At 46.5% G+C, this 25813-nt stretch overlaps 1 protein-coding gene across 1 annotated transcript; it reads left to right on the top strand.

Moving 5' to 3' along the window:
• SDF2L1 (stromal cell derived factor 2 like 1) lies at positions 1 to 25365 on the top strand. Its single transcript, XM_075341782.1, has 3 exons — positions 1 to 226; positions 21578 to 21774; positions 24635 to 25365. Exons 1-3 carry the CDS (start codon positions 61 to 63, stop codon positions 24917 to 24919), a joined length of 648 nt encoding a protein of 215 aa, XP_075197897.1. The 5' UTR covers positions 1 to 60; the 3' UTR covers positions 24920 to 25365.
• Positions 25366 to 25813: the final 448 nt, after the last annotated feature.

Genomic DNA, 25813 nt, shown 5'->3' with positions numbered 1-25813 from the left:
GGCTCCTTTCACATGTTGAGGGAAGTTGTAGAGAGGCCGGGCTGAGGCGCCGGTGGAGCAATGCTGCGGACGGGATTCCGGCTCTTACTGCTCAGTCTGTGCTGCGCCTGGTGTCCGGCGCTGGGGAGCGAGGATGCGGAGTACGTGACGTGCGGGTCCGTGGTGAAGCTGCTAAACACCCGCCACAATGTGCGGCTCCACTCCCACGATGTGAAGTACGGCTCGGGTGAGTGACGTGACCCGGCTGCAAGTACTGACTGCAGCATGTGTCCTACAGCAGGGGGAGAGTGACAGTACCAGCAGCCCGAACCCCGCTCCTGCACCACCGCGAACGGGGCAACACCTGCAGCGGAGCCGGGGCAGTGCACGCGGGGCAGAGGGGGCGCTACAGGGGGCTGTGCACTGCGGACCCCCCACCACTGACTGAGATCAGAGACACACGGCCTCATCCGTAGCTGAGCTTTGGGATAAGACCTATCTGGGGGACTGCAGGTCCCTGGCCTTTGGCCCTGGCCGGGGGACTGCAGGTCCCTAGCCGTTGGCCCTGGCCGGGGGACTGCAGGTCCCTAGCCGTTGGCCCTGGCCGGGGGACTGCAGGTCCCTAGCCGTTGGCCCTGGCCGGGGGACTGCAGGTCCCTAGCCGTTGGCCCTGGCCGGGGGACTGCAGGTCCCTAGCCGTTGGCCCTGGCCGGGGGACTGCAGGTCCCTAGCCGTTGGCCCTGGCCGGGGGACTGCAGGTCCCTAGCCGTTGGCCCTGGCCGGGGGACTGCAGGTCCCTAGCCGTTGGCCCTGGCCGGGGCTCACATCGTCCATTATTGCTGTCCTTTTCCCCCTCAGTCCTGTTTTCTGTTCTTCACAGCAATAAATAAAGCTGTGCAGTGACCACTACTAATGGCCGCCCCCTGAATGTAGAACATCCTGAGATCACGTTATGGATCTCTGTGGGTTGGACAGTACAGCACACAGCTCGTTCTCTTCTAGGATCCGTTCTGCAGTACTCGGCCCCAGCTACTACACAATAAATGTAGTAAATTTTATTGTTTACATGTAGCCATTGTCAGAGCACAGATCTCATCATGGGGTGCAGGGTGTGGCACCTCCCCTGATCTGATATTGATTTCCTATCCTGAATATCATATCTGACTGGACAGCCCCTTGCACTGTACACCACCGTGCCTGTCCTCTAATATGTACGGTTCTAAATGCTGCCCCCTAAATTAGGTAACTTTCTTCCCTAAAGCTGGGTTTACACACTGCAACATCGCAAAGGACATCGCTGTAACGTCACCGGTTTTGTGACGCAATAGCGATGTTGTTTGCGATGTTGCAGTGTGTGAAACACATCAGCGACCTGGCCCCTGCTGTGAAGTTGCTGATCGCTACAAATCGTTCAGGACCATTCCTAGGTCCTTTGTTTCCCGCTGTGCAGCATGCATCGCTGGAAAGTTTTATGTGTGAAAGACTTTGCAGCGACTTTGTTAGCAACTTCCCTTTCAAAAAGCTGCTTATCAACGTCCCCAACAACCAGCTAAGTCGCTCTGCAGGTCCGGATCACTGTTGCGTTGTTGGCCAGGTTTGCCTGTTTGACAGCTCACCAGCGACTCAACAGAGACTTAGGGAGGTCGCTGTTACGTCACAAAACCGGTGACGTTACAGCGATGTCCTTTGCGATGTTGCAGTGTGTAAACCCAGCTTTAGCCTTTGTTCCTGGGATGTGGCCCCCTCTTCCCTGTATGTGTATTGGTGCGCCTGTACATTACTATAGGCTGGTCTAGTAATGGTTGGTGTGACCCAGCTTGTGCTGTGCCCTCTGGCCTTCTGCCTTTTTGAGAAGGGTTCTGATTAGAATTAGGTCTCATTCAGATGTCCGTTTTTCAAGTTCTCTCCATCTTTGTGCCTAGTAATGTCTAAAGATGGTCACAGGTGTGAACTTATTTATTTTTATTATGTGGCTGAGATGACTTGGTTCAATAATAGCCCTGTCCGATCTAAATCGGGAATGCAAACCTATGGGTCTGTGAAAGAATCAGACAGCACTCTGATGCCATCTGAATGCTTTCCATTTTATCACTGACTACTAGATAGGAAAAGGTGGAGAAACCCTGCCCCCCTACCTCCTCCAAGAAAGGCTGATGAAATGCGGATGAAAATCCAAAGAAAATCACTTATAAAATTGACATCTGAATGAGCACTCAAAGGGGTTGTCCACTACTTTTATATTGATGGCCTATCCTTAGGGCGGCTTTGCACGTTGCGACATTGCACGTGCGATGTCGATGGGGTCAAATCGAAAGTGACGCACATCCGGCGTCGCAGTCGATATCGCAACGTGCAAATCCTTTTTGATACGATGAACGAGCGCAAAAGCGTCGTTATCGTATCATCGCTGCAGTCTCCGACATTTCCATAATGCCGGTGCAGCGACAGGTGCGATGTTGTTCCTCGCTCCTGTGGCAGCACACATCGCTGTGTGTGAAGCCGCAGGAGCGAGGAACTTCACCTTACCTGCCGCCGGCTGCAATGAGAAGGACTTAGGTGGGCGGGATGTTTACATCCTGCTCATCTCCGCCCCTGCACTTCAATTGGCCGCCTGCCGTGTGACGTCGCTGTGACGCCACACGACCCGCCCCCTTAGGAAGGAGGCGGGTCGCCGGCCAGAGGGACGTCGCACGGCAGGTATGTGCGTGTGAAACTGCCGTAGCGATAATAATCGCTACGGCAGCTTTCACTAGTTATTGCACGTGCGACGGGGGCGGGACTATCGCTGCAGCATCGGTAACACATTGTTACCGATGTCGCAGCTTGCAAAGCCCGCCTTAGGATAGTTCATCAATTTTTGATTGGCCAAGTTCCAACACCCAGCACCCCTGCCAAACAGCTGTACTCTGAGCATGCGGCCAGAAATGCCCCATTCCAGAGCTGCCCTGTCAGATGATAGCAGCCGGGTACTGCACATCAGCCTCCTATTCAACTCAATAGGATGTGGAGTACCTGGCCACTATTAGCTGATGGGGCAGCATCGGAACAGAGCATTACCATCCGCCTGCTCAGAGTACAGCTGATCGGTGGGGTGTCGGACCCCGGCCGATCAGAGATTGATGGTCTATCCTCAGCATCGGTCATCAATGTGAAAGTAGTGGATTAAGGCCAGAGCCACACTTGCGAGTAACTCGCATCACCCGCACGGCCGCACACTCCTGACAGGAGTGGATCAGCTGCATGTATTTCTATGCAGCTTAGACTCCTTTTGTCTGGAGAGCATCGGGCCGTGCCAGGTGATGCGAGGTACGTGCGATGGTGACTACTCCGGCCTAAGCTGGATTCTGTCTACCCAGTTAGACCTGGTCAAGTACATGGAGATGTGAGTCAGTAGTGTGCTGTACAATGATGGGCTATACAGTCATGACCAAAAATATTACCTTTTTTTTTTCTTTCTTACTCGTGTAGCAAAGGTGGTATTAGTGTAATTCGTGTAGTGTAAGTGTATGTAAATCTAATCTTGTTAGGCAAAAGGATGATATCCCCAGAAAGACGCCCACAATGAAGATTTAAAGATCACACTTCGCTGGCTAGCAAGGATAAATTAACATTAGGCCCCCCCTCACACGTGCACATAAAAAAAGGAAAAAAAAAAAGACGTCCGTCAGTGTGACAGGTACTGTAAAAAACACATGACACTGAAATTGATACTTTTTGATGTGGACAAAGATGGATAGATTAATCGTACAGCTATTTAGCCAAATAAATAAATAAAATGGAAATGTGGGGATTCCCCCCCTCATTTTCGATAACCAGCCAAGGTAATGCCAACATCTGCGCGCTGATTACCAAGCTGGGAAGATCCATGGTTATTGGGCTCCTCCCAGCCTAAAAATACCAACCTGCAGCCACCCCAGAAGTGGTGCATCACACAAAATGCGCCGATTTTAGCACTTTGTCTTGGCTCTCCCCGATTGCCCTGGTGCGGTGGCAATCGGGGTAATGTTTCATGGGGTTGATGTCAGCTGGCATAAAGCCCTGGTGTAAGTAATAGAGAGGCATCTATAAGGCCTCATTCACACATCCGATTTTTGCCAGCGATTTGCGGAAAAAATGATTTTTTCCAGCACCCATGACGGCACCACGAGAGAGGGGATCCGCCCTTCAAGGACAGGACACCTCCAGAATAAAAAGGGGCGGCACCTCTCCCCGCATCAGTTGGTTTCCTGTCCTTGAACAGGGAGCCTCCAGGGATCCAGTGGATCCAAGAAGGTCCTGATGGGCCGAAGATTCAAGTCCGGCGCCCGGCCGGCCGACTCTGGCAGCGGCACGGGTCCTGCTGCGGTCGGCCGAGGTGCTGTGGAGCTGCCGCAGCGGACCCATGGGGGTCAGGATAGGAGCGCCATGAGCCTGCGGGGACCAGGTAAGTCCGGTCGACTGCAGGGCTCTCCCGACGCAGCATACCCACGGGGGTCCTGTCTGCGCGCGGGCTCTTCCCTCCTCGTCCCGGCACCAGGGGCTGGGATAAGTGGCGGCTGCTGCGCTCCCTGTGGGTTGTCCTCATGGCAGCAGATGCTATGGCGCTTCTGGGTGACTGAGCGCCATGTTGTGTGTGGCGGCGGGGATGTCCGGGCGGTGCACATGCGCAGCGCGCCCTTTCCTATTGGACGCGCGGATGGGTCGTCATCTCCCGGAAATAGGGGGCGGAGTTGCCAAGGTTTTTTTGAAAATAAGAGCGGCAATCTTCTCTATGGTGCCTGTGCTCGGTTACCATGGCTGATAAGCAGTCAGCTACGTCTCCTTCGCCTCCTTCCTCCCCAAAGCCTCCCTCTGATCATGATACTGCCTCCCTGAAGCGGCAGCAGAGAGGTGGCAAGGATGACAGTGTCACCGGCTCGGGGGTCAAGCGTGGGATGACTGACGACCGGTCCTCCAAGCGGAAGGAGCCTGACTCTCCTGACAGAAAAAGGCCCTCTAAAGGAGGGAAGTCAGATGATGTCCCTGCTGACCCGGTATAGCCTCTTGCATCTGTGGGTGAGTGCTACCTCATGAGTTCCGCTTCTAACCGGCAGTCGTCTTGTCTGTGTTTTTTATAGGATCGCAGTAAACCTAAGAAGTGTTTATCTAAATCCAGACATAAGGAATGTGCCTTGTGCTGTAAGGAACTTTCTGGTTCCTCGACTAAGAGGCTGTGCAAAGGCTGCATTCAGCAGACTTTGTCGGAGGAACAGCCGGGATTTGCCTCCGATCTCCGGTCCATCATACGGGAAGAGGTCAGGGACTCCCTCCGATCCCTGTCTGGGGCGCAGAGTGCTGGGGGTTCTAGGCCCCCTTCGCCTACCCTCGAGGACTCTGATAGGTCTGATGGGGAATGGGATCCCTCTGTCTCTACTTCCTGCTCCTCTTCAGATAGCAACTCGGGGGGTCGCCAGTGCTTCCCAATCGAAAATATGAAGAAGTTGGTTAAGGCGATGCGGACCACTATGGGCATCCCGGATGAGAAACCTGAAAAATCTATCCAGGATAGGATGTTCGGGGGCATGGAGCAGAAAAAACGACGCTCCTTCCCGGTGGTGGATAAAGTACAGGCCTTAATTGCCCGGGAATGGAAGAGACCTGATAAGAAGCATTCCCTTCCAGGCGCCTTTAAGAGAAAATATCCGTTTGAGGAGGCCTCCTGCTCCACATGGGATAAGGCGCCAAAATTGGATGTGGCTGTCGCTAAGGCGTCCAAAAAGTTTGCCTTGCCATTTGAGGACAAGGGCTCCTTGAAAGACCCGTTGGATAAGAAAGCTGATCACTTCCTGAAGAATACCTGGGAAGCTTCTGCCGGAGGACTGAGACCCGCCATTGCGGCTACATGTACGGCTAGATCCCTGACTGTATGGATTGACGAACTGGAAGACCAGTTTAGATCACGGGCACCTAAGGAGGAGATTGCTTCATCCCTCTCCAAATTGCGGGGGGCGGCGGCCTTCCTTGCGGACGACTCGGCGGACTCCACTAAGTTGGCTGCAAAGTCAGCGTCCCTCTCCAATGCGGCTAGAAGAGCTCTCTGGCTGAAATGCTGGCCGGGGGATCTGCAAACTAAGTCTAAACTTTGCAATATCCCTTGTCAAGGTGAATATCTGTTCTGGCCGGTCCTGGATGACATCCTGGAAAAAGCTAGCGACAAGAAAGGCGGCTTTCCCTTCTTCACGGCGGTCCTTTCGGAGGAAGCCATTTCGCCGCCCCACCCGGCCACAGGATCGGAATACCTGGTCCGATAGAAAGAATCCGGGAAAGGGGTTCATGTTCAAGGGCCCCTCAAAAGATCAGAATAAGTCGTCCAAGTGACTCGCTTTCCCAGGTCGGAGGGAGGCTCTCTCAGTTCCTTCCGGCTTGGGAAAGGATTTCATCCAGTGCATGGATCCTGGGCCTCATACACTCAGGCCTCCGGCTCCCCTTCCATCACCCTCCTCCTCCCCGATTCCTGGTTACCCCTCTGCGTCGTTCTCCGGCAGAACAGCTGGCTTTGGAAGCAGAGGTCCGTCACCTCCTCTTCAAGGGGGTTCTAATGGAAGTTCCCGCACGGGAACAAGGAGAAGGATTCTACTCAACCCTCTTTCTGGTGGGGAAGCCCGACGGTTCCTATCGCACAATCATCAACCTGAAAGCCCTCAACCGGTTCCTTCAAATAGCTTCAAGATGGAGTCCGTGCGGTCCATCGTGAAATATCTGTATCCCCATTGTCACATGGCTGTCATAGACTTGCGCGATGCATATTATCATGTCCCAATCCACTCCCTCTTCCAATGCTTCCTCAGAATAGCCCTCCACATGGACGGTCGGGTCTGCCATTTTCAATACAAAGCCCTCCCCTTCGGTCTGGCCATCGCCCCGAGAATTTTTACGAAGATAATAGCAGAAATGTCAGCATATCTGCGTCAGAGAGAGGTCCTTCTGATTCCTTATCTGGACGACTTCTTGATTGTGGGCGCCTCAGCTCGCCATTGTGCGGCCCTTCTACGGCAGGTGCAAGTTTCCCTGCGGGAGTTGGGCTGGTTGATCAACGAGGAGAAGTCCAGATTAATCCCATCCAAGGTTCAGCTGTTTCTGGGACTCACTTGGGACTCCAACACTCAACTATGTCGGTTGCCTCCTTCCAAAGTGGAAGCCCTCCAGACCCAGATAGACCGGACTCTGCGGCACCAGCGCATGTCTCCGGGGTGCGATGTCCCTCCTGGGCTCCCTGACTGCGGCCATCCCGGCCGTCCGATGGGCTCAGGCACGCACCAGGGTCCTGCAGTGGAATATCTTGCAGCATCAGACCGCTCACGGAGACCATCTGGACAGACTCGTCATTCTTGACCATCGCACATTGCAGTCCCTCTATTGGTGGCTAGATCCGGTCCACTTGGGCAGAGGGGTGCCTTGGATGGTGCCGGAGCCCGTGGTGGTAACCACCGACGCCAGTCTCTACGGTTGGGGTGCACACTTGGACACTCAGTTCATTCAGGGACGATGGTCTGGAGGAGAAGCTCAAATTTCCTCGAATACAAGGGAATTGCTGGCGGTGGAAAAGGCGTTAGGTCGTTTCCTGCCGTTATTGCGGGGTCGCCATGTGAAAGTTCTGTCGGACAACCAAGCGACAGTAGCGTATCTCAACCACCAGGTGGGTACTCGCTCCAGGCACCTCATGTCCATCACAAGCAGGATCATGTCTCAGGCAGAAGCTCATCTGGGCTCCATGTCGGCAGTGCACATCCGAGGGAAGGAGAACATTTTGGCGGACTTTCTCAGTCGCACCCAGTTTCACCAAGGCGAATGGTCTCTAAATCAGTCCGTTTTCGACCAGATAACGGAGATGTGGGGGGTTCCCGAGATTAGACCTCTTTGCAACCCGAACCAACCGGAAGGTTCCCCGATTCTGTTCCCTGGATCCGAGGGATCATCCCCACTCGGTGGACGCCCTATTACTCAGATGGGACTTCCGCCTCGCATATGCCTTCCCTCCGATCATCCTCCTCCCTGCAGTGCTCAGGAAGATACGGGAGGATCAAGCAGCCGTGATTCTCATAGCACCCTTTTAGCCAAAGAGACCTTGGTTTTATTGGCTGACGCATCTGTCAATCACCAATCCGTGGGTTCTCCCGGACCTACCGGATCTCCTATCCCAGGGTCCAGCCTTCCACCCGCAGAACCCCAGGTTACACCTGACGGCGTGGCGCTTGAGCGGTCACTGTTGGGCAACAAGGGGTTTTCTCCGGGTCTGATCTCCACCTTGATGCAGTGTCGAAAGCCTGTCACTACTCCGTATTTATGGGCGCATTTGGGCCAAATTTCTGGCCTCTATGGGTGCGGATCCTACTAAGCCACCCTCTGTCCTGGTTGTCCTAGAATTCCTCCAGAGGGGTTGGGAACTGGGTCTGTCGGTTAGTACCCTAAAGGTGCAAATCTCCGCACTGAGCGCCTTGTATAACCATGCCCTGGCCGGAGATCCCTGGGTGTCAAGGTTCGTTAGGTCCTGTACTAGATCTAGGCCTCGGGGCAACATGCCACTGCCGTCCTGGGACCTTAACTTGGTCCTTTCAGCTTTAACACGGCCGCCGTTTGAGCCCTTAGATTCTATCTCACTCAAGCATCTGTCCCTCAAAACGATTCTCCTGGTCACACTCCCTTCCGCCCGTAGGGTTAGTGACCTTCAGGCCTTATCCATTTCTCCTCCGTATACCCAGTTTTTTGATGACAGAGTGGTTTTAAGAACTGACCCTGCCTATTTGCCGAAGGTGCATTCCCACTTCCATAGATCACAAGAAATAGTGCTCCCCTCTTTTTATGCCAACCCTTCTACTCCAGAGGAGATGGGATGGCACTGCCTGGATGTTAGGCGTTGTCTTCAACGGTATCTGTTGGTCACCTCAGAGGGAGGAGGGATAAGTCTCTGTTTGTAGTCTTCCAGGGTTGTAGGAAGGGGCTTAAGGCTTCTAAATCCACCTTGGCCAGGTGGATCAGGGATGCCATCTCTGTTGCTTACACGGCCGTGGGTGAAGCCGTACCTCCTGGTCTGAAGGCGCACTCCACGCGAGCGATGGCATCTTCCTGGGCGGAGAGGTCAGAGGTCTCCATCGAGGAAATATGTAAGGCGGCAACCTGGTCTTCTCCGTCCACCTTTTTTAATCACTATCGCCTTGATTGGTCGTTCACCAACATCACCTTTTGGGAGATGGGTTCTGCAAACTGTTGTCCCTCCCTAGGTTTTCCTCTCTGTAATTCTCTCGTGGTGCCGTCATGGGTGCTGGAAAAATACGTAATTACTTACCGGTAATGTTTTTTCTGAACCCATGACGGCACCCTTACATTCCCTCCCTGCACTTAGGGGTTGCTAGTTTGCTTCCTTTTTCGCTCCTCTTCACTGGGCGGTTATGGTGGCGGGATATGTTTTAACGATGTTCCTTGTTTCGGAGGTCCTGTCATGCTCGGTAATCAACTGATGCGGGGAGAGGTGCCGCCCCTTTTTATTCTGGAGGTTTCCTGTCCTTGAAGGGCGGATCCCCTCTCTCGTGGTGCCGTCATGGGTTCAGAAAAAACACATTACCGGTAAGTAATTACGTATTTTCGTCATAGACCTGTATTTGCGTCGGATTGTGTCGCATGTCATCGCGTTTTATTCGGCATGCGCCGGATCTGGCAAAATTTCTGTGTCTGGCTGCCAGAAAGGACGCACAAGGGAACGTTTTTTTTTGTTACCGGGAATAAAAAGCATCGGATTAAAATGAAAGCCTATGGGCGCCGGATCCATCGTAATGCGGCAAAAACCGCATTCCACCGACTGATTTGGTTTTTTTTTTTTAACTGAGCATGCTCAGATGTGTAAATTCCTTTCTGGTTAGAAAATCTGTGCCTACCTCTGCCTGTCTCTCTGCCCCTCTCTCATACTCACCGGCGTGGTGCTGCACAGCTGTAACAAAGCTCCAGCGGCTCCTGCTTTTAAAATGACGGCCGCTCATTATTCCATCTCGTATTTCCTGCTTCCCCAGCCCACCGGCGCCTATGATTGGTTGCAGTCAAACGCGCCCCCACACTGAGTGACAGCTGTCTCACTGCAGCCAATCATAGTCACCGGTGGGCGCATCTATATCGTGCAGTACAATAAATAATTTAAGAAAACTGCGTGCAGTCCCCCTCAATTTTGATACCAGCCAAGGTAAAGCCACACGGCTGAGGGCTGGTTTTCTCAGGATGGAGAGCCCCACGTTATCGGGAGCCCTCAGCCTAAAAATCAGCCAGCAGTCGCCTGGAATTGCTGCATCCATTAGATGCAACAGTCCTGGTACTCTACCCGGCTCATCTCGAATTGCTCTGGTGCAGTGGCAATCGGGGTAATAAGGAGTTAATGGCAGCAGCCCATAGCTGCCACTAAGTCCTAGCCTAGTGATGAAAGGTGTCTATGAGACACCTCCTCATCACTAAACTGTAGTGAAAGTAAATAAACACATACATCGAAAAATCCTTTATTTGAAATAAGACACAAAAACACCCTCTTTCACCACTTTATTGATCCCCAAATACTCCTCCAGGTCCGACGTAATTCACACAAGGTCCCATGACACTTTCAGCTCTGCTACATTGGAAGCTGACAGGAGAGGCCGTAGAACACCACCGCTCGCTGTGAGCTTCACGGAGCAATTGAAGTGAGTTGCGCTGTTAGCGGTGACGTCACTCAGCTACCCGCGGCCACCGCTGTAGTCTCTGTACAAACTGCTACAACGGATCCGTGTTTTTACCAGATCTTCTCATCAGTTTTACTACAATGTGCGACGGATCCATTGCATCAGTCACAAACCAGATTGTGCCTGATGGCAAAAAACTGATGTATGAAAGTAGCCTTAGACACCACCATTACTAACCCAGGAAGTCAACAGAAAGAAACACAAGAATTCTTTCCCTGGTTTACCAATTTGTTTCTCTCTGTATGGATCACACATCTCCAGTATGTGGGAAATTGGACCCCACACGTACTGGAAACAAGTATGTGTGAAGGTGACTTTAGATCTACATACAGGACACAAAAAGGAGCCATCTGAGGGGCAGCACAGGCACATAAAAGGCTGGCTTGGAGGACCTGTTACTTGGCCCTGTATTAATGATTTCTCTTAAAAATCATTTAAAATTATGTGGCATGGGGGTGTGGCCTGACCATGGAGGGATGAGGACGTGTGTCTGATCAGCTCCAGCATCTGTGCAGTGAATCACCACTCCAGAGTACCACCACAGAGCCCATTCTGGGCGAATGGGTAATAGAAAAAAGAAAGAAGACCCCCAGCCCACCTCAGCCCAGCCAAAAGCACCAGTTCCAAGCATCAGGCGCTACATGGTGAGGACAGCTCCAGCAGGAGATACACTTAAGATGGCCGACGTGTCCATAAACACCAGGAGCAGCCGTGCTATGTGCAGAGAGGCAGCAGCAGCATTGGAGGCAGAGCCTGCAGTGAAAGTGAAAGAAACAGAAGTCCGTGGAGCAGTGAGTGCTGATTGCCCCAGTGAGAGGGGGATGACATCCTCATCTGAGATAAAAGAGCAAGATAATGCTGGGTCTGCAGGAGCCGGTGTCCAGGCAGGCCACACAGTGCAGTGCCATGCAGACGCTGAGGTGAGGGGGATGGGAGGCACAGACAGTGTTGTGACAGCCAGAGAGCCCAGTAAAGATAAAGAGAAGAGTGTGCAGCCTCACATAACCAAGGCTCTATTCTCCAGCTGCCCGGGCTCAGATAATCACAGCAGGGGCAGTCTGAGCACTAGTGCTCCACAGACCAACAGTCAGGAGGGATCACAAAATTCCCCAATGGCCCGCCATACCTGGCTGATATCCTGGTGGTTAAGTGCACATATTAAAAATATCCCCACAAAGGAAGACATGGAGCAGTATGTATCCAGACTGGAGAGCTCTTATAAAGCAGAGCTCTCTGGGCTCAGAGATGAAGTGCTGCAGATGGGAGAAAGGGTCACCGCAGTGGAATCTTCTGTACAGTCATTATCGTCCAGGGCGACAGACCAAGAGGCTGGAATTGCATCCCATACTATGCAGCTTCAATACCTGGCGGATATGCTGGATGATATAGAAAACAGAAATAGGCGCAACAACATAAGGGTGCGCGGCCTCTCCGAGTCAATTGAACCCGCAGCTTTGGATGAGACTTTATGCCATATTTTCAATAAAATTTTGCAAGTTCCTGTGGACTCTCCCTTGGACCTGGATCGGGTACACAGAGCACTGGGCCCTAAAGCGCAGGATCCAGATTATCCCAGAGATGTTATCTGCAAAGTGCACAAATACCGACTTAAAGATAATATCATGGCTCATGCCCGCCAATCTGAGAACCTACTTTATCAAGGTCGAAAGATCCAGATTTTACCGGACCTGTCCAGATGGACTCTGCAGAAGAGAAAGGCTCTGAGACCCCTGCTGGAGCTATTGCGTCAGCGAAATATTCCATATACATGGGGGTTTCCCTTTCGCCTGAGAGTCCGGAGGGCAGGAAGGATGCATGTTCTTAGCCACCCTGGCGGAATTCCAGCATTTACAGCGGCTCTCCAAATACCTTCAGTAACAATCCAGGACTGGCCATTCTTACCCCCGGGAATCCCGGGAGGTGAGCCACCTGCAGCCGCCCTCCGGAGGAATCGGAGAGGGGCACCTGTGGATCTCGGCTGAGATTGCCGGGGGGCCGTTCAGAGAGGATATGTCGAATCACTCTGGTAACAGGGGGTGTGTGCCCCGTCGCAGCAGTTAGATGGGTTTAAAAGTCGGCATTGTAACCTATATTTCCATTTACAGTTACTTGAGAAGTGTGGGTCCCGACCTACGGAGACGATCCGACGTTCATTATTTGATGAGTTTGGTATTATCTCATATTGGGTTATAGGATGGGAAATGTTATGGTTTACTTTCTGGTATATTATAGCTAGTAACATACAAGTTTAAGAAAGGTGGTGCAGATCCGTGCAGGTGGGAGCGTATCTCCCTGGAAAGTCCACTTCCCCATAGGGGGTGCTATACCGTGCTGGCCAAGGTATAGCTGTATACAGTTTTCCCCAGCAGCGTGGACAGAGGTCCTTAGGAGTTATCCTTTTGAATTGTTTTCTTGGTTATTGTCTTCTCTCTAATTCTTTTTTTCTTCCTTTTCTGACCTATTTCTATACTTTTTTTTTTTTTTTTCTTCTATTGTCTACCCCTTATCTGATATTCATCTTCCCGTTCCCCGTGTTCCTTCCTTGTCCTTTAAGCAGCTAGGAGTGTAACTATGGCAGAGTTGAAATTTGGGTCCTTAAATACGAAGGGGTTTAATACTCCACAAAAACGGTCAAAAAATATTAAACGAAATGCACAATCAGAGGGTCCATATCCTGTTACTTCAGGAAACACACTTCAAAGTGGGTCATGTCCCAAACCTGAGAGATCGCAATTACGTGACATGGTTTCACAGTGCCAACACTGAATCTCGTTCCAGGGGTGTATCGCTGGCTATACATAGGAGCGTGCCACACTCTATTATAGACACAAAACTAGACGCAGAGGGCAGATATGTGCTTATCAAACTCCGGATATCTAATACAGTGTATACAGTTGCAGGATGGTACGCCCCCAATGTGGGTCAGGCACAGGCGTGTAGGGACTTTCTGCAAGTGGTTTCTGGGTTCGCAGAGGGAATAGTGATACTAGGAGGAGATTTTAATTTGTCTTTGAATCCCTCAGTGGATACTTCATCTGGAAGGAGCGCCGTGCCTTTGAAGCGCCTGACATCTCTGAAGCGGGATATTCATCAAATGCAATTGATCGACATATGGCGTGGTATACATCCTACGGGTAGGGACTATACCTTTTATTCCAGCCCCCATGACTCATATAGTCGTATAGACTTGTTTCTAGTTAGCCACTGTGTGTTAGCTTGGCGACCGAACCCCACGATCGGTAACATTGTGTGGTCCGATCATGCCCCGATCTTTTTGGTTTTTTCACCCCCGGATAGCTTGAGACGGGAGTGGACATGGAGGCTCAATGACAATTTGCTTAAGGATTCAATTTGCATGAATGATATTAAAAATTCTATTGGGGCCTTCCTGTCTACTCACGAATTGGATTCCACTTCATTGCCTCTACAATGGGAGGCTTTCAAGTGTGTGATCAGACGGGTGCTGATAAAGCACTGGGCACGTATCAAGAAACTGAAAGTCATTCAAACAAAGGAGCTGTTAGATCGGATACACAGGCTAGAGACAATGCATAAACGTAACCAAACGACGGAGACGTTGGCAGAGCTCACGAGATGTAGGGAGGAGCTTAGGACCCTTTTAAATGAAAAATACCTTCGGTATTGCAATCATTATAAACGTTTCCTCTACCAGCATTCAGATAAGTGTGGCAGGCCCCTATCCCGTCTCCTGCACCCGCGAAATAATACAACGTTCATTCCTTGTCTGAAGCGGAGAGGAGGGGGGGAAGTGAGTAACCCAACAGAAATCTTGGAAGAGCTGAGGGTGTTCTATTCTGATTTATATAAAATCCAAGGGAAATTCTCCGATTTGGAGTCACAGACTCGGACTAAACGAATGGAGGAGTACATGATGGACACTGCCTTACCGATTTTGGAAAATGATGATGTTCAACAACTAGAGGTTCGGTTTACAGAGGAGGAGGTGGGTACGGTCATTAAGAATACCCCGGCTGGAAAGAGTCCAGGCCCTGACGGCTTCTCTCCAGCATTTTATAAAATTTTTCAAGAGTTGCTTACTCCATTCCTCACAAAAGTCTTTAATGCAATCTCTGAGACAACCCCATTTGCAGCTCAGTCATTAGAGGCCCATATTACGGTCCTTCCGAAACCCGGCAAGGACCCTACTATGGTGTCTAATTATAGACCAATATCATTACTAAACATTGATATAAAGCTATTTTCTAAGGTACTGGCTAATAGGCTGGCCCCCCTCCTCCCCTCTATAATCGATGCAGATCAGGTGGGGTTCATACAGGGTAGGGAAGCACGAGACAATGTTAATAAAACTTTGTTGCTCATAGCGCACGCTAGATCAAAGTCCCAGCCGCTCGGCCTGCTATCCATAGATGCAGAAAAAGCATTCGACCGTGTGCATTGGGATTTCCTGAGGGCAGCTTTAAAACAAATAGGAATAGGTCCATGTTTCTTAAATAAAATTTTGTCCTTATACACATGCCCATCAGCCCGCATTAAAGCAAATGGCTCACTATCAAAACCTATTAACATTCAAAATGGAACAAGGCAGGGATGCCCTCTTTCCCCGCTATTGTATGTTATAACAATGGAACATCTTGCTAATGCGATTAGAGGAAATCCCAGTGTACACGGTCTGCGCATAGGAGGACGAACATATAAGGCGGCATTGTATGCTGATGATTTATTACTATATGTTTCCCAACCACACATCACATTTCCCTCTCTGTTGGTGGAATTTGAAAGGTTCGGGGACCTAAGCAATTTTAGGGTCAATCACTCCAAATCGGAAGCTCTAAATGTCACTTTACAATCTCAGGAGGTGTCAATGGCCAAAAGTAACTTTACATTTAAATGGCAGCCTAAAGCAATAAAATATTTGGGAATAAATGTCCCTGCTGATTTGGAATCCCTTTATTCCATGAATTATCAGACGCTTTTGTCACGAACGGTCAAAGATCTATTAACTTATCATAAAAAACCCATTTCCTGGTTTGGACGTATAGATACGTTTAAGATGGACATACTCCCTCGATTTCTGTACATTTTTCAGGCGGTCCCGATACTCCCTCCAGCGAGCTTTTTTCGAACCCTCAGGTCCGCACTGATTCAATTTGTCTGGGGACACTCCAGAGCTAGAGTAAAATATCAAACGCTTACTCGTTGCACTTCTACGGGGGGTGCTGGACTTCCAGACCTCCGTGGATATCATCGGGCGGCCCTGCTGGTTCGATTATTTGACTGGCATTTCAATGCAAATTCTAAAAAATGGATCACATTGGAACAGGAGAGCTCATCAGTCCCCTTAAAATATTTACCATGGATAGAGTCCCGGGAGGGGGTGGGATTAACTTCTGCAGATTTTTTGATTCGTGCTACATTGAAGGTATGGGATCAAATAAAACAGAAAGGCGGGTTGGTGGGGTGTCCTTTCCTCCTTGCACCAATTTTGTCCAATCCAGAATTCCCTCCGGGAATCGGCCGTTCCAATTTTCTGAGATGGAGCGTGCGGCGGGAGGACAGGTTATACCACGCCATGGCTGGGTCCAATTTGATGTCTTTTGTAGACATGCAGAATATGGATCCCCCCCCAGACCCTATCGTGGATTGAGTATAGGCAATTACTCTCATTTGTTAGTGCTCGATCAAAGGGAGGACGACATTTGGCAATTGCTTCAGCTTTACCCTTTGAGAAATTGTTCATGCAGGAATCGTTGCCCCCCCATCTGATATCAATTATTTATAAGTTGTTGGGGCGGGCTGTTCCCTCTGCGGACTCAGATCCTAATTTTATGACCAACTGGGAGGAGGAGATGGGGACGACCTTCACAGACGAGCAAAAACAGAAAGCATATATATTTACTCACAAAATGTCTACTGCTGGACACGCAAAAGAGAAAAACTATAAGATTTTGACAAGGTGGTATCAATACCCGGTGAGGCTCCACAGGATTTTTCCATCGGTTTCTGAGATGTGTTGGCGCTGTGAAACTGAACGTGGTATAATGTTACATGTGTGGTGGGACTGTTCTAAAATCAAACCGTTTTGGGAGGCAGTTTTTCAGACATACACGAAAATAACTGGAGAGGTGGTGCCACAGTCCCCTCAAATAGCATTATTATCCATGCTTCCTGGGTCCTTCAAAGCCCAAAAGGGGGGCCTATTACGGTTTTGTCTAACGGCAGCAAGGGCAGTGATACCCAGACATTGGCGATCAATAGAGGTTCCGTCCTTGGGGGAGTGGCAGCAGGAATTTGCATATATCCATCATATGGAGGATCTGTCAGCAGAAGCAGAGGGCAATACGGAAAGGTTCCTGAAAATATGGACGCCATGGATATTATATAAGGATACTAATGATGATCGAACCCTTTTTGACACCCGTCACTCCTAGCTCTCCTTCCCTTCCCCTTGGCCCTTCTTGTGCACCCTTCTAATACTACCCTTCTTTTCTTCAGTTCTTACTCTTTCTTATCTCGTTCTTACTTTTTTCTTTTGATCAAAAAATTCAAGTTTGGAAGAGCATATAACCTCAGTGGGGTATTAGAATTTTTTCAATGTAAAGGTGTGGACACAGAAGAGATTCCCCACATGATGTGAAAAACTGTTTTACAACAACTGACATATAAGTATTCCTTCTGTTTCAAATGTAAGAATATATAGTAGTTTTAGCTACAATAAGTTGTTAGTTAATATAGGGCATAATTGTGGCAATAATATGAGGAATACAGGATGAAAATCAATCTAAGTCTGTAACAAGATGTATACGTCATGTTGATGATACTGATGATCTTTTTCTCTTTCTGTTCTTTGTCTTTTTGTTGTGAATTATTCAATAAAGAAAGATTAAACAAAAAAAAAAAATTATGTGGCATTCCTCTCATATAACAATGTTAAGTTTAATCCTTTAGGTGCCTTACTAAGCAGGATCTAAGCTGTTAGGCAATGTTCATGGAGGTCTGGCTTTCTCTTTCCCATCAGGAAAAAAACGCACACAAACTCCTCATATGAACACCAAGGTGGATTCCCCATAGAAATGTTTTCTGAAGCGAATCGTGAAAAAAAAAAACCAAAAACATAAACATTAATTTTATACCCTCCCAACTCTGTACTGTGAAATCAAAATTTTGCCAAATGTCATTTGGGAGGGGTCGGGGGGGGGAGGGCAGTTCTAGAACCCTTCAAAAGGTCTTCAGGAAAAGAAAAGTTTAAAAAAATGGAGAATGTTCTGAAGCTGTGTTAGTGTGGAAAACTATATTTGTTTCTGGACATCTCAAAAAAAACAAGTGTGAGCATAAGCTTAGACAGGGAGGGAACGCCATCTGCAACACTATCGCAGGATGCCGGTGGCCCCAGATCTGCCATCTTTGTACTCCTATGTTATACTCTTTGACTTGTATTTCTCCAATATATCAAAACTGAGTCCCCAGTATTTATTTTACTCACTTATATAGCGGTTTACAGATGTGATCATCACTGTCCCCACTGGAGCTCAAAATCTCAATTCCCTATCAGTATAAGTCTTTGTAGTGTGGGAGGAAACCCATGCAAACACAGGGAGAACACACAAACTCCCTGCAGATGTTGTCCTTGGTGGGATATGAACCCAGGACCCCACAGTGCTTTTAATGGCTAACTGAAGAAATGGTTACAAATAGCAGCTTTCAAGACTACTTGAGTGTCTTCATCAGAATTTAAAGCTGACCTAGTAATGCGATCCTCCAGGTCGGTACAATTACCAGATACCAAATATGTATAATTTTGGGGCTTTTGTTTTGTTTTTTGTTTTTTTTTTTTGTTTTTTTAAAGTGGTGAAAAAAAATTCTGAAATTTGTGGAGCGACAAATAAAAATTAGCTTGCATTGCCATTTCCTGAGACAATTAACGCTCTCAATTTTCTAGATATGAGGCTAAGTAACGGCTTATTTTTTGCGCCCTGAGATACCTTTTCGGGGTAAAAGGCGCTCAAAACCTTGTATTTTTTTGCAATGTTGCAGTGTCAAAAAACCTTAATTCTGCATTTCTGATTTCTTTTTCTCTCGTTACGCTGTTAACCGATTGGATTAATTTATTTTATATTTTGATAGATCAGAGTTTTACGAATGCAATGATGTCAAATAGGTGTTTGTTTTTTTGTTTTTTTTTTTTTTTGTTTGCTTTTTAATTCTTCGGGCCAAAAGGGGGATGATTTTGGCATTTGTTGTTGTGGTTTTTGTTTTTTAATTTCCTACTTTTAAACAAAAAACATTTTGTACTGTACTTAACCCCTTCACGACCCTGGACGGATCTATCCGTCCAGGATCGTGTCCCGTTAAGCCCCGCCCCCTGCCGCGGGCAGGCGGCGTGGATCGGCACACATATCCGCTGTTTTCAACAGCTGACATGTGTGCCTGCTAGCCGCGGGTGGAATTGCTTCCACCCGCGGCCATTAACCCCTTAAATCTTGCTGCCAAAGTCTGGCAGCAAGATTTAAATGCGCGCGGCCATGTTTGTTACTCACCGCCGCCCCCACCGGAAGTCATGTGTGTTATCACGTGACTATCGGTGGTTGCCATCGTAGCACAGGGTCATGTGATGACGCCTACTGCTACGATGTTTCACTTTCATTTTCCCTCGGCCGAGAGCAGAGGGAAAACCAAAGTGACTGAATCTGCTGATTACAGCGGTATAGCTGTGATCAGCAGATAGCGATCAGCAATCGGATTGCTGATCGCTATAGCCCCCTAGGGGGACTAGTAAAATAAAAAAAAAAGTAAAAAAAAAAGTTTTAAAAAATAAAAAAAAAACAAAAAACCTAAAAGTTCAAATCACCCCCCTTTCCCCCCCATTAAAAATTAAAGGGTTAAAAAATAAATAAATATACACATATTTGGTATCGCCGCGTTCAGAAATGCCCGATCTATCAAAATATAAAATCAATTAATCTGATTGGTAAACGGCGTAGTCGCAAAAAAATTCCAAACGCCAAAATTACGTTTTTTGGTCGCCGCAAGTTTTACGCAAAATGCAATAACAGGCGATCAAAACGTAGCATCTGCGCAAAAATGGTACCATTATAAACGTCAGCTCGAGACGCAAAAAATAAGCCATCACTGAGCCATAGATCCTTAAAAATAAGAACGCTACGTGTTTCGGAAAATGGCGCAAAACGTGCACCACTTTTATTGGACAAACTTGTGAATTTTTTTAACCCCTTAGATACAAGTAAACCTATACATGTTTGGTGTCTACAAACTCGCACCGACCTGAGGCATCACATAGATACCTCAGTTTTACCATATAGTGAACACAGTGAATAAAATATCCCAAAAACTATTGTACGATCACACTTTTTTTGCAATTTTTCCGCACTTGGAATTTTTTTTGCCGTTTTCCAGTACACTATATGGTAAAACTTATGGTTTCATTTAAAAGTACAACTCGTCCCGCAAAAAACAAGCCCTCATATGGCAAGATTGATGGAAAAATAAAAATATTACGCCTCTCAGAAGAAGGGGAGCAAAAAACAAAAACGCAAAAACGGAAAGTGCCCGGGGGCTGAAGGGGTTAATAGTTCCCCTTAGGGGCTTTGAAGGTACATGTATCTCAAGTGACGAAGGGCTTAAAATACTTGCATTTTTGTTGAAGATTTTTCCCTCACTCATTACTATGGGTAAAATCTGCAGCAACATTAGTGAAAGAATTGACATCTGCTGCAAGGAAAAAAATAAGCAACGTGTACAGAGACTTCAGGAATCACATCCATTTTGCTGGCACTAGGAAATCATTCAGGTAAGGCTATGTGCGCACACAGTGTTTCTTTCACGCTGTGTTTTTGTGCGTTTTTGGCTGCTAAAAACGTACCCGCGACAAATGCGCTAAAAACGCATCGGTAAAAACATATGCGCTTTCACCGCGTTTTGGTGCGTTTTGCTGCGTTTTTGATCTCTGCGTTTCTCCAATGCATTGCATGGTGGGAAAACGCAGGAAAGAATTGACATGTAAATTTTTTTTTTTTTTTAAAGCTAAAAAACGCAGCTTAAAAAAAAAAGTTGTGTGCGGACAGCAAAAATAAACTCATACTTTGCTGGGGAAGCAAAGTCATGCAGTTTTGAAGCCAAAAAGGCACCTGAAAAATGCGCAAAAAACGCTGCAAAAAACACTCTGCGCGCATATAGCCTTACTATGCAAAAAAAACCACAAGTAAAATGCAATGTGTGCACAGACCCTTAGGGTATGTGCGCATGTTGCTTTTTACCTGCTTTTTTTGCTGCTTTTTCTTCTGCGCTGTTTAATGCCAAAATGGATGTGTTCTTCTATTCAAGCAAAGTCTATGGGAATTTGGGTTTCTTGTTCACACTATGTTGTTCAAAATGCTGCCTTTTTGTGGCAGAACTTTGGTCAAAAACTCAGCTTTGCAGTGCAAAACCCAAATGGCAAAAACAATTGTCATATTGCTTCTTTGAAAAGCTGAGTTTTTGACCAAAGTTCTGCCACAAAAAGGCAGCATTTTGAACAACATAGTGTGAACAAGAAACCCAAATTCCCATAGACTTTGCTTGAATAGAAGAACACATCCATTTTGGCATTAAACAGCGCAGAAGAAAAAGCAGCAAAAAAGCAGGTAAAAAGCAGGTAAAAAGCAACGTGCGCACATACCCTTACTCGTTGCAGGGTCGGACTACAGTGGAATTTTTGGTAGTCTGTAACCATGGTGATATACTGATTTGTGTAGGATCTGTATATACAAAACTTTATTATGCTTTTAGTGAAGACTATTTACTTTATTTATTAAAGTAAGAAAATGTTTGAAGAAATATTCAGATCCTATGTTATTCCTGACATGAATGTGACTTGGGATATTTACTGTAATGTCATTTTTATCTCTTAGGAAGTGGCCAACAGTCTGTAACTGGTGTGGAGGTTTCTGATGATGCAAACAGCTACTGGAGGATAAGAGGCAAAAAAGATGGAGCTTGTACCCGTGGGGAACCTATAAAATGTGGAGAGACTATTCGCCTTACCCATGTGAACACAGGGAAGAACCTCCACTCGCATCATTTCTCCTCCCCTCTATCAAACAATCAGGTATGGATATGCTTCAGAAGTCCACAGCTTGTATGGAGTCACTTTCATGGAAAATCTCATACATGCACATGATTGTGGGCGTGCCTGTGTGTACAAAAGAGAAGAGTATACTATGCATAGATCACCAAGAAACTGTTATTTTAGAAATATAGAAATCTTTATTACAAAAGCAAAAAACACACTTTTCTCCACAATGGAGGAACAGAGCACACACAAAGATACTGGTTAAAAACATTTAAAAGGCCAAAGGCATCATTCCCCACACGCCAAAACCTTATCTAGTAGATAATCATGTAACAATTAAGTACAAAAATCGTGTATACCCCTCTCTAATCAGTTTGATAAACAGTATGGGCAGGTTATTGAAGGCTCGCTAATCAGATGAGTAGTCCTAGCAGTATTTTAGGACATATAGGAGCTGAATTGTGAAGCGGACAAATCCTACATCTTACAGGTGTAGCACAAAATATCACAGTGCTACATCCACAGGTCACATCAATTCAAGGGTCACAAGCAACCGTTTCAATTATAGTACTGTCCATGCACCAAATATAGTAACTGAACCCAAATAGTCGCTAGAAAATAACCAAGGTTTTCAGAATAGAAATGAGCAAAAATCGCCTTTGATAAAAGTCTGTGAGCTATAATGCAGAGAATCATATATAGCTATAGGGCAGCTTCACAGACCTTGAGCTCTATGGCGATTCATACTGAAATGGATAAGACCAAGGTAAAAGCCTGTTTAGTTCAGGGTAAGACCGGTCAAGCCCATACTCACAATCGTACAGAAATAAACCAGGTATATGGCTAAGAGAGGGTGGGTTTTGGCATGGTTACCCAATGCGTATCGCCACTATGAAAGTGGCTTCCTCAGGGAAAAAAGACTGTAACTTTTTTTTTTTTTCCCTCCCCCCCCCCCCGAGGAAGCCGCTTTCATAGTGGTGATACACATTGGGTAACCACGCCAAAACCCACCCTCTCTGCACTTTAGCCATATACCTGGTTTATTTCTGTACGATTGTGAGTATGGGCTTGACCGGTCTTACCCTGAACTACTTAACAGGCTTTTACCTTGGTCTTATCCATGGTAGAACCCGGCTTGGCAGCACACTCCCCTGACAGGAGCGGGTCGGTTGCATGTATCTCTATGCAGCTCAGACGCTCCTGTATGCATAGTGTGCGGCCATGCCGGGTTCTACCATGAGAGACTCGTGCGAGTTACACGCGAGGCACTAGCAAGTGTGATTCTGGCCTTTGAGAGTGTTTTGCAAGACAAGCAGAGCTATTTACAAATTTGTAACTTGGTTTAATTAATTATTTTGCAAGAAGAGCAAATACTCACTGTATACACATCCGGTCTGTCCTTTCATCGTGCTCTGACCCACAGTGGCGGTAACTTTCTGTCCATATGCACTGTATACTGTACACAGTATACCATTATACAGTACAGTATATACTATACAGCATCTGTCTATCAATTTACATTTGTGGATACAGTATTATACTCTTTCTGCTATCCAGTACAGCACATTGCTTGTATTGTATCTCCCGCACACCAACAATTCTATTGGAAGCTAAAGTGCAGTTTAATTTGTTTGTTTTTCACTGTACTGTACAGTATTTTGTATGTGCACTGTAATACTTTTATATGAACAGGACATTATTCTTTATTACTGTAATACGTTTGTATAAATACAGCATATATTTTTGGGTTGTGGAACGAATTGTCTGCGTTTCAGTTATTTACTATGGGAAAATTTGCTTTAATATAAGAGTAACTTGGTTTAAGAGCTCACTCCCGGAACCAATTATGCTCGTAATCCAAGGCTCCACTGTACTACCTATTTCTCCCATTAAAAATAAAGATATTTTGCTATTTTCTGTAAAAGTCGGGTTTATGAAGCTGTATGACCACTCTGATTGGAATGCCACATAACAAGAGAAAAATAAATATTGCAGTATTAGGCCTTGTGCCCACAGGGCTTTTTTTTTCATGTTTGTTTGTTTGTTTTTTTTTTTTTTTATTTGATCAATTAACAAGCAAGGAAAACGCATCCCAGCAAAGTCTATGAGAATCATTACTTCCTGTGCCCATGTTGCTTCTTTTTTCCTTGTTTTTTTTTGTTGCTGAAAAAAGAAGCAGCATGTCAATTGTCTTCTGCTCCCCCCCAATCTCAATAGATAAGAAGCTTGAAGAGAAGCAAAAAAGCATTTTTTTTTTTTATTTTTTTTTTCTGTCATTTGCTTAAAACAAAAAGCAGTGTGGGCACATAGCCTTATGGTTGTTTGCTTGCTTTTGTCACGTGTGCGACCCCCCCACCCCCTTTAAAAAAAAAATATCATACAAAAACCTATTTTTTATTTTTATTTTTTTTTTTGTGGGTGTGCCAAATTGATATCCAGTAAACAATTTATAAACCTCACAATAAAATTAGCCATTAGACAGCTCAGTCGGTGTAATATTAAAAAATGCTGCAGGTCTGTTTATAAAAAAAAAAAAGGAAGAGAAAATTACACAAGAAAATTACACAATTATATTTATTTTATTTTTTTATTTCTGTTGCTTTTTAGTACATTGAATGGTATCACTCAAAAAATGTTCATTTTTCCACAAATACATGCTAATGGAAAGATAAATGTTATGGCTCATGGAAGGGGTGGGGTGTACCAAAGCATAAAAACAAAACACCTGAACTGATATCTTGTAGAGATGCGGAAGATAAAAAAACATTGTAACTTGTGTTGAAATGCTGCTCAGGGCTAAAGATGTCATCTTATTGGGTTGTAATGATTGCCATATTAGTGGGCACACGACGATCTTCTGTAAGTCTGAATTTAACGATAATTTCTCATTCTTCAGGAAGTGAGTGCCTTTGGGGACAACGGTGAAGGAGATGACCTAGACACATGGACCGTGCAGTGCAGTGACTCGCTATGGGAGCGTGAAGACACCGTGCGCTTCAAGCACGTTGGGACCAGTGTTTACCTGACTGTTACCGGTGAGCAGTACAGCCACCCAATCCGAGGGCAAAAAGAAGTGCATGGTATAACAAGTGCCAATGCCCATAACTACTGGAAAACAATGGAAGGGGTGTTCCTCAAACCAAGCCTTCCTCCTGGTGCAGGCAGACATGATGAACTGTGAAAGAATATGGAGTATCATACAGGAATTGTGTTCAGCAAAGTAAATAAAAATTGTTTCTTAAGTTAAGAATAAAAAAAGGTGGCACTTCGGGTTTTCTTTCTGCAGATCAGTGGGATCAGTCTTGGCTTTGTTACATTCTTAATCGTTTGGATCAGCAGGGACAGTCTGGGAACATTTTCCATACCTGGTCCATGTGTAAAATAAGAGCACTTCCTAAGCTTATCAAGCTTTTGACTTTTAGGGTTAGAAACCTTTGTTTGCACTTGACATCTGTAAGATGCTAAAGGACATCTTAGGATACAAATATGAAGGTTTGTCAGTCGACGGGTACAGGGTGTTCACTACTTTTTGGGTTGAAGCTGTATAATCTATTGTGGCAGTCTTTAGCTGTACCAGATGTTGATTTCTCTATAAAGATGTAACAATAAATGTGTGTGTTCTCTTCATTCGCTCCTTCCTCTTTGTCGTATACTATATTTTACTACACATTAATAAGAAATGTCTTCAATTTTATCCCTCTAGGAAATATGTGAATATATTGACATTTACTTTGTCAAAAAGGCGTGTTCGTATAGTGAGTCAGCAGCACAGATCCTAGATGTTTTGGTTTTTTTTTATCTTCTTTTCTTCATAAATTTATAGTAAAAGGATTATACAACATATATATTGAAAAGGCCCTAGGGTTATTTTGAGAAATACATATATCTGCATGACAGGAATGATGACCCATTTATTTAGAAAGGAACTTGCCAGCCTAAAAAATATAAAAATAAACAAACAATTATAATGTGCAAGTTAATACATTTTTAAGTATATGACTTTCTAATTGAAGGTGTAGCTATTTTCCCTTCAGCAGATCACTGCCCCCAGTGCTGATCTGCTGACTGAATAAAA

The sequence above is a fragment of the Anomaloglossus baeobatrachus genome, chromosome 1, assembly GCF_048569485.1.
Source record: "Anomaloglossus baeobatrachus isolate aAnoBae1 chromosome 1, aAnoBae1.hap1, whole genome shotgun sequence".
In the NCBI taxonomy this organism is placed as follows: Eukaryota; Metazoa; Chordata; class Amphibia; order Anura; family Aromobatidae; genus Anomaloglossus; species Anomaloglossus baeobatrachus.
Note: the sequence above shows the minus strand (reverse complement) of the source record. Positions and strands in the feature narration are given on the sequence as shown.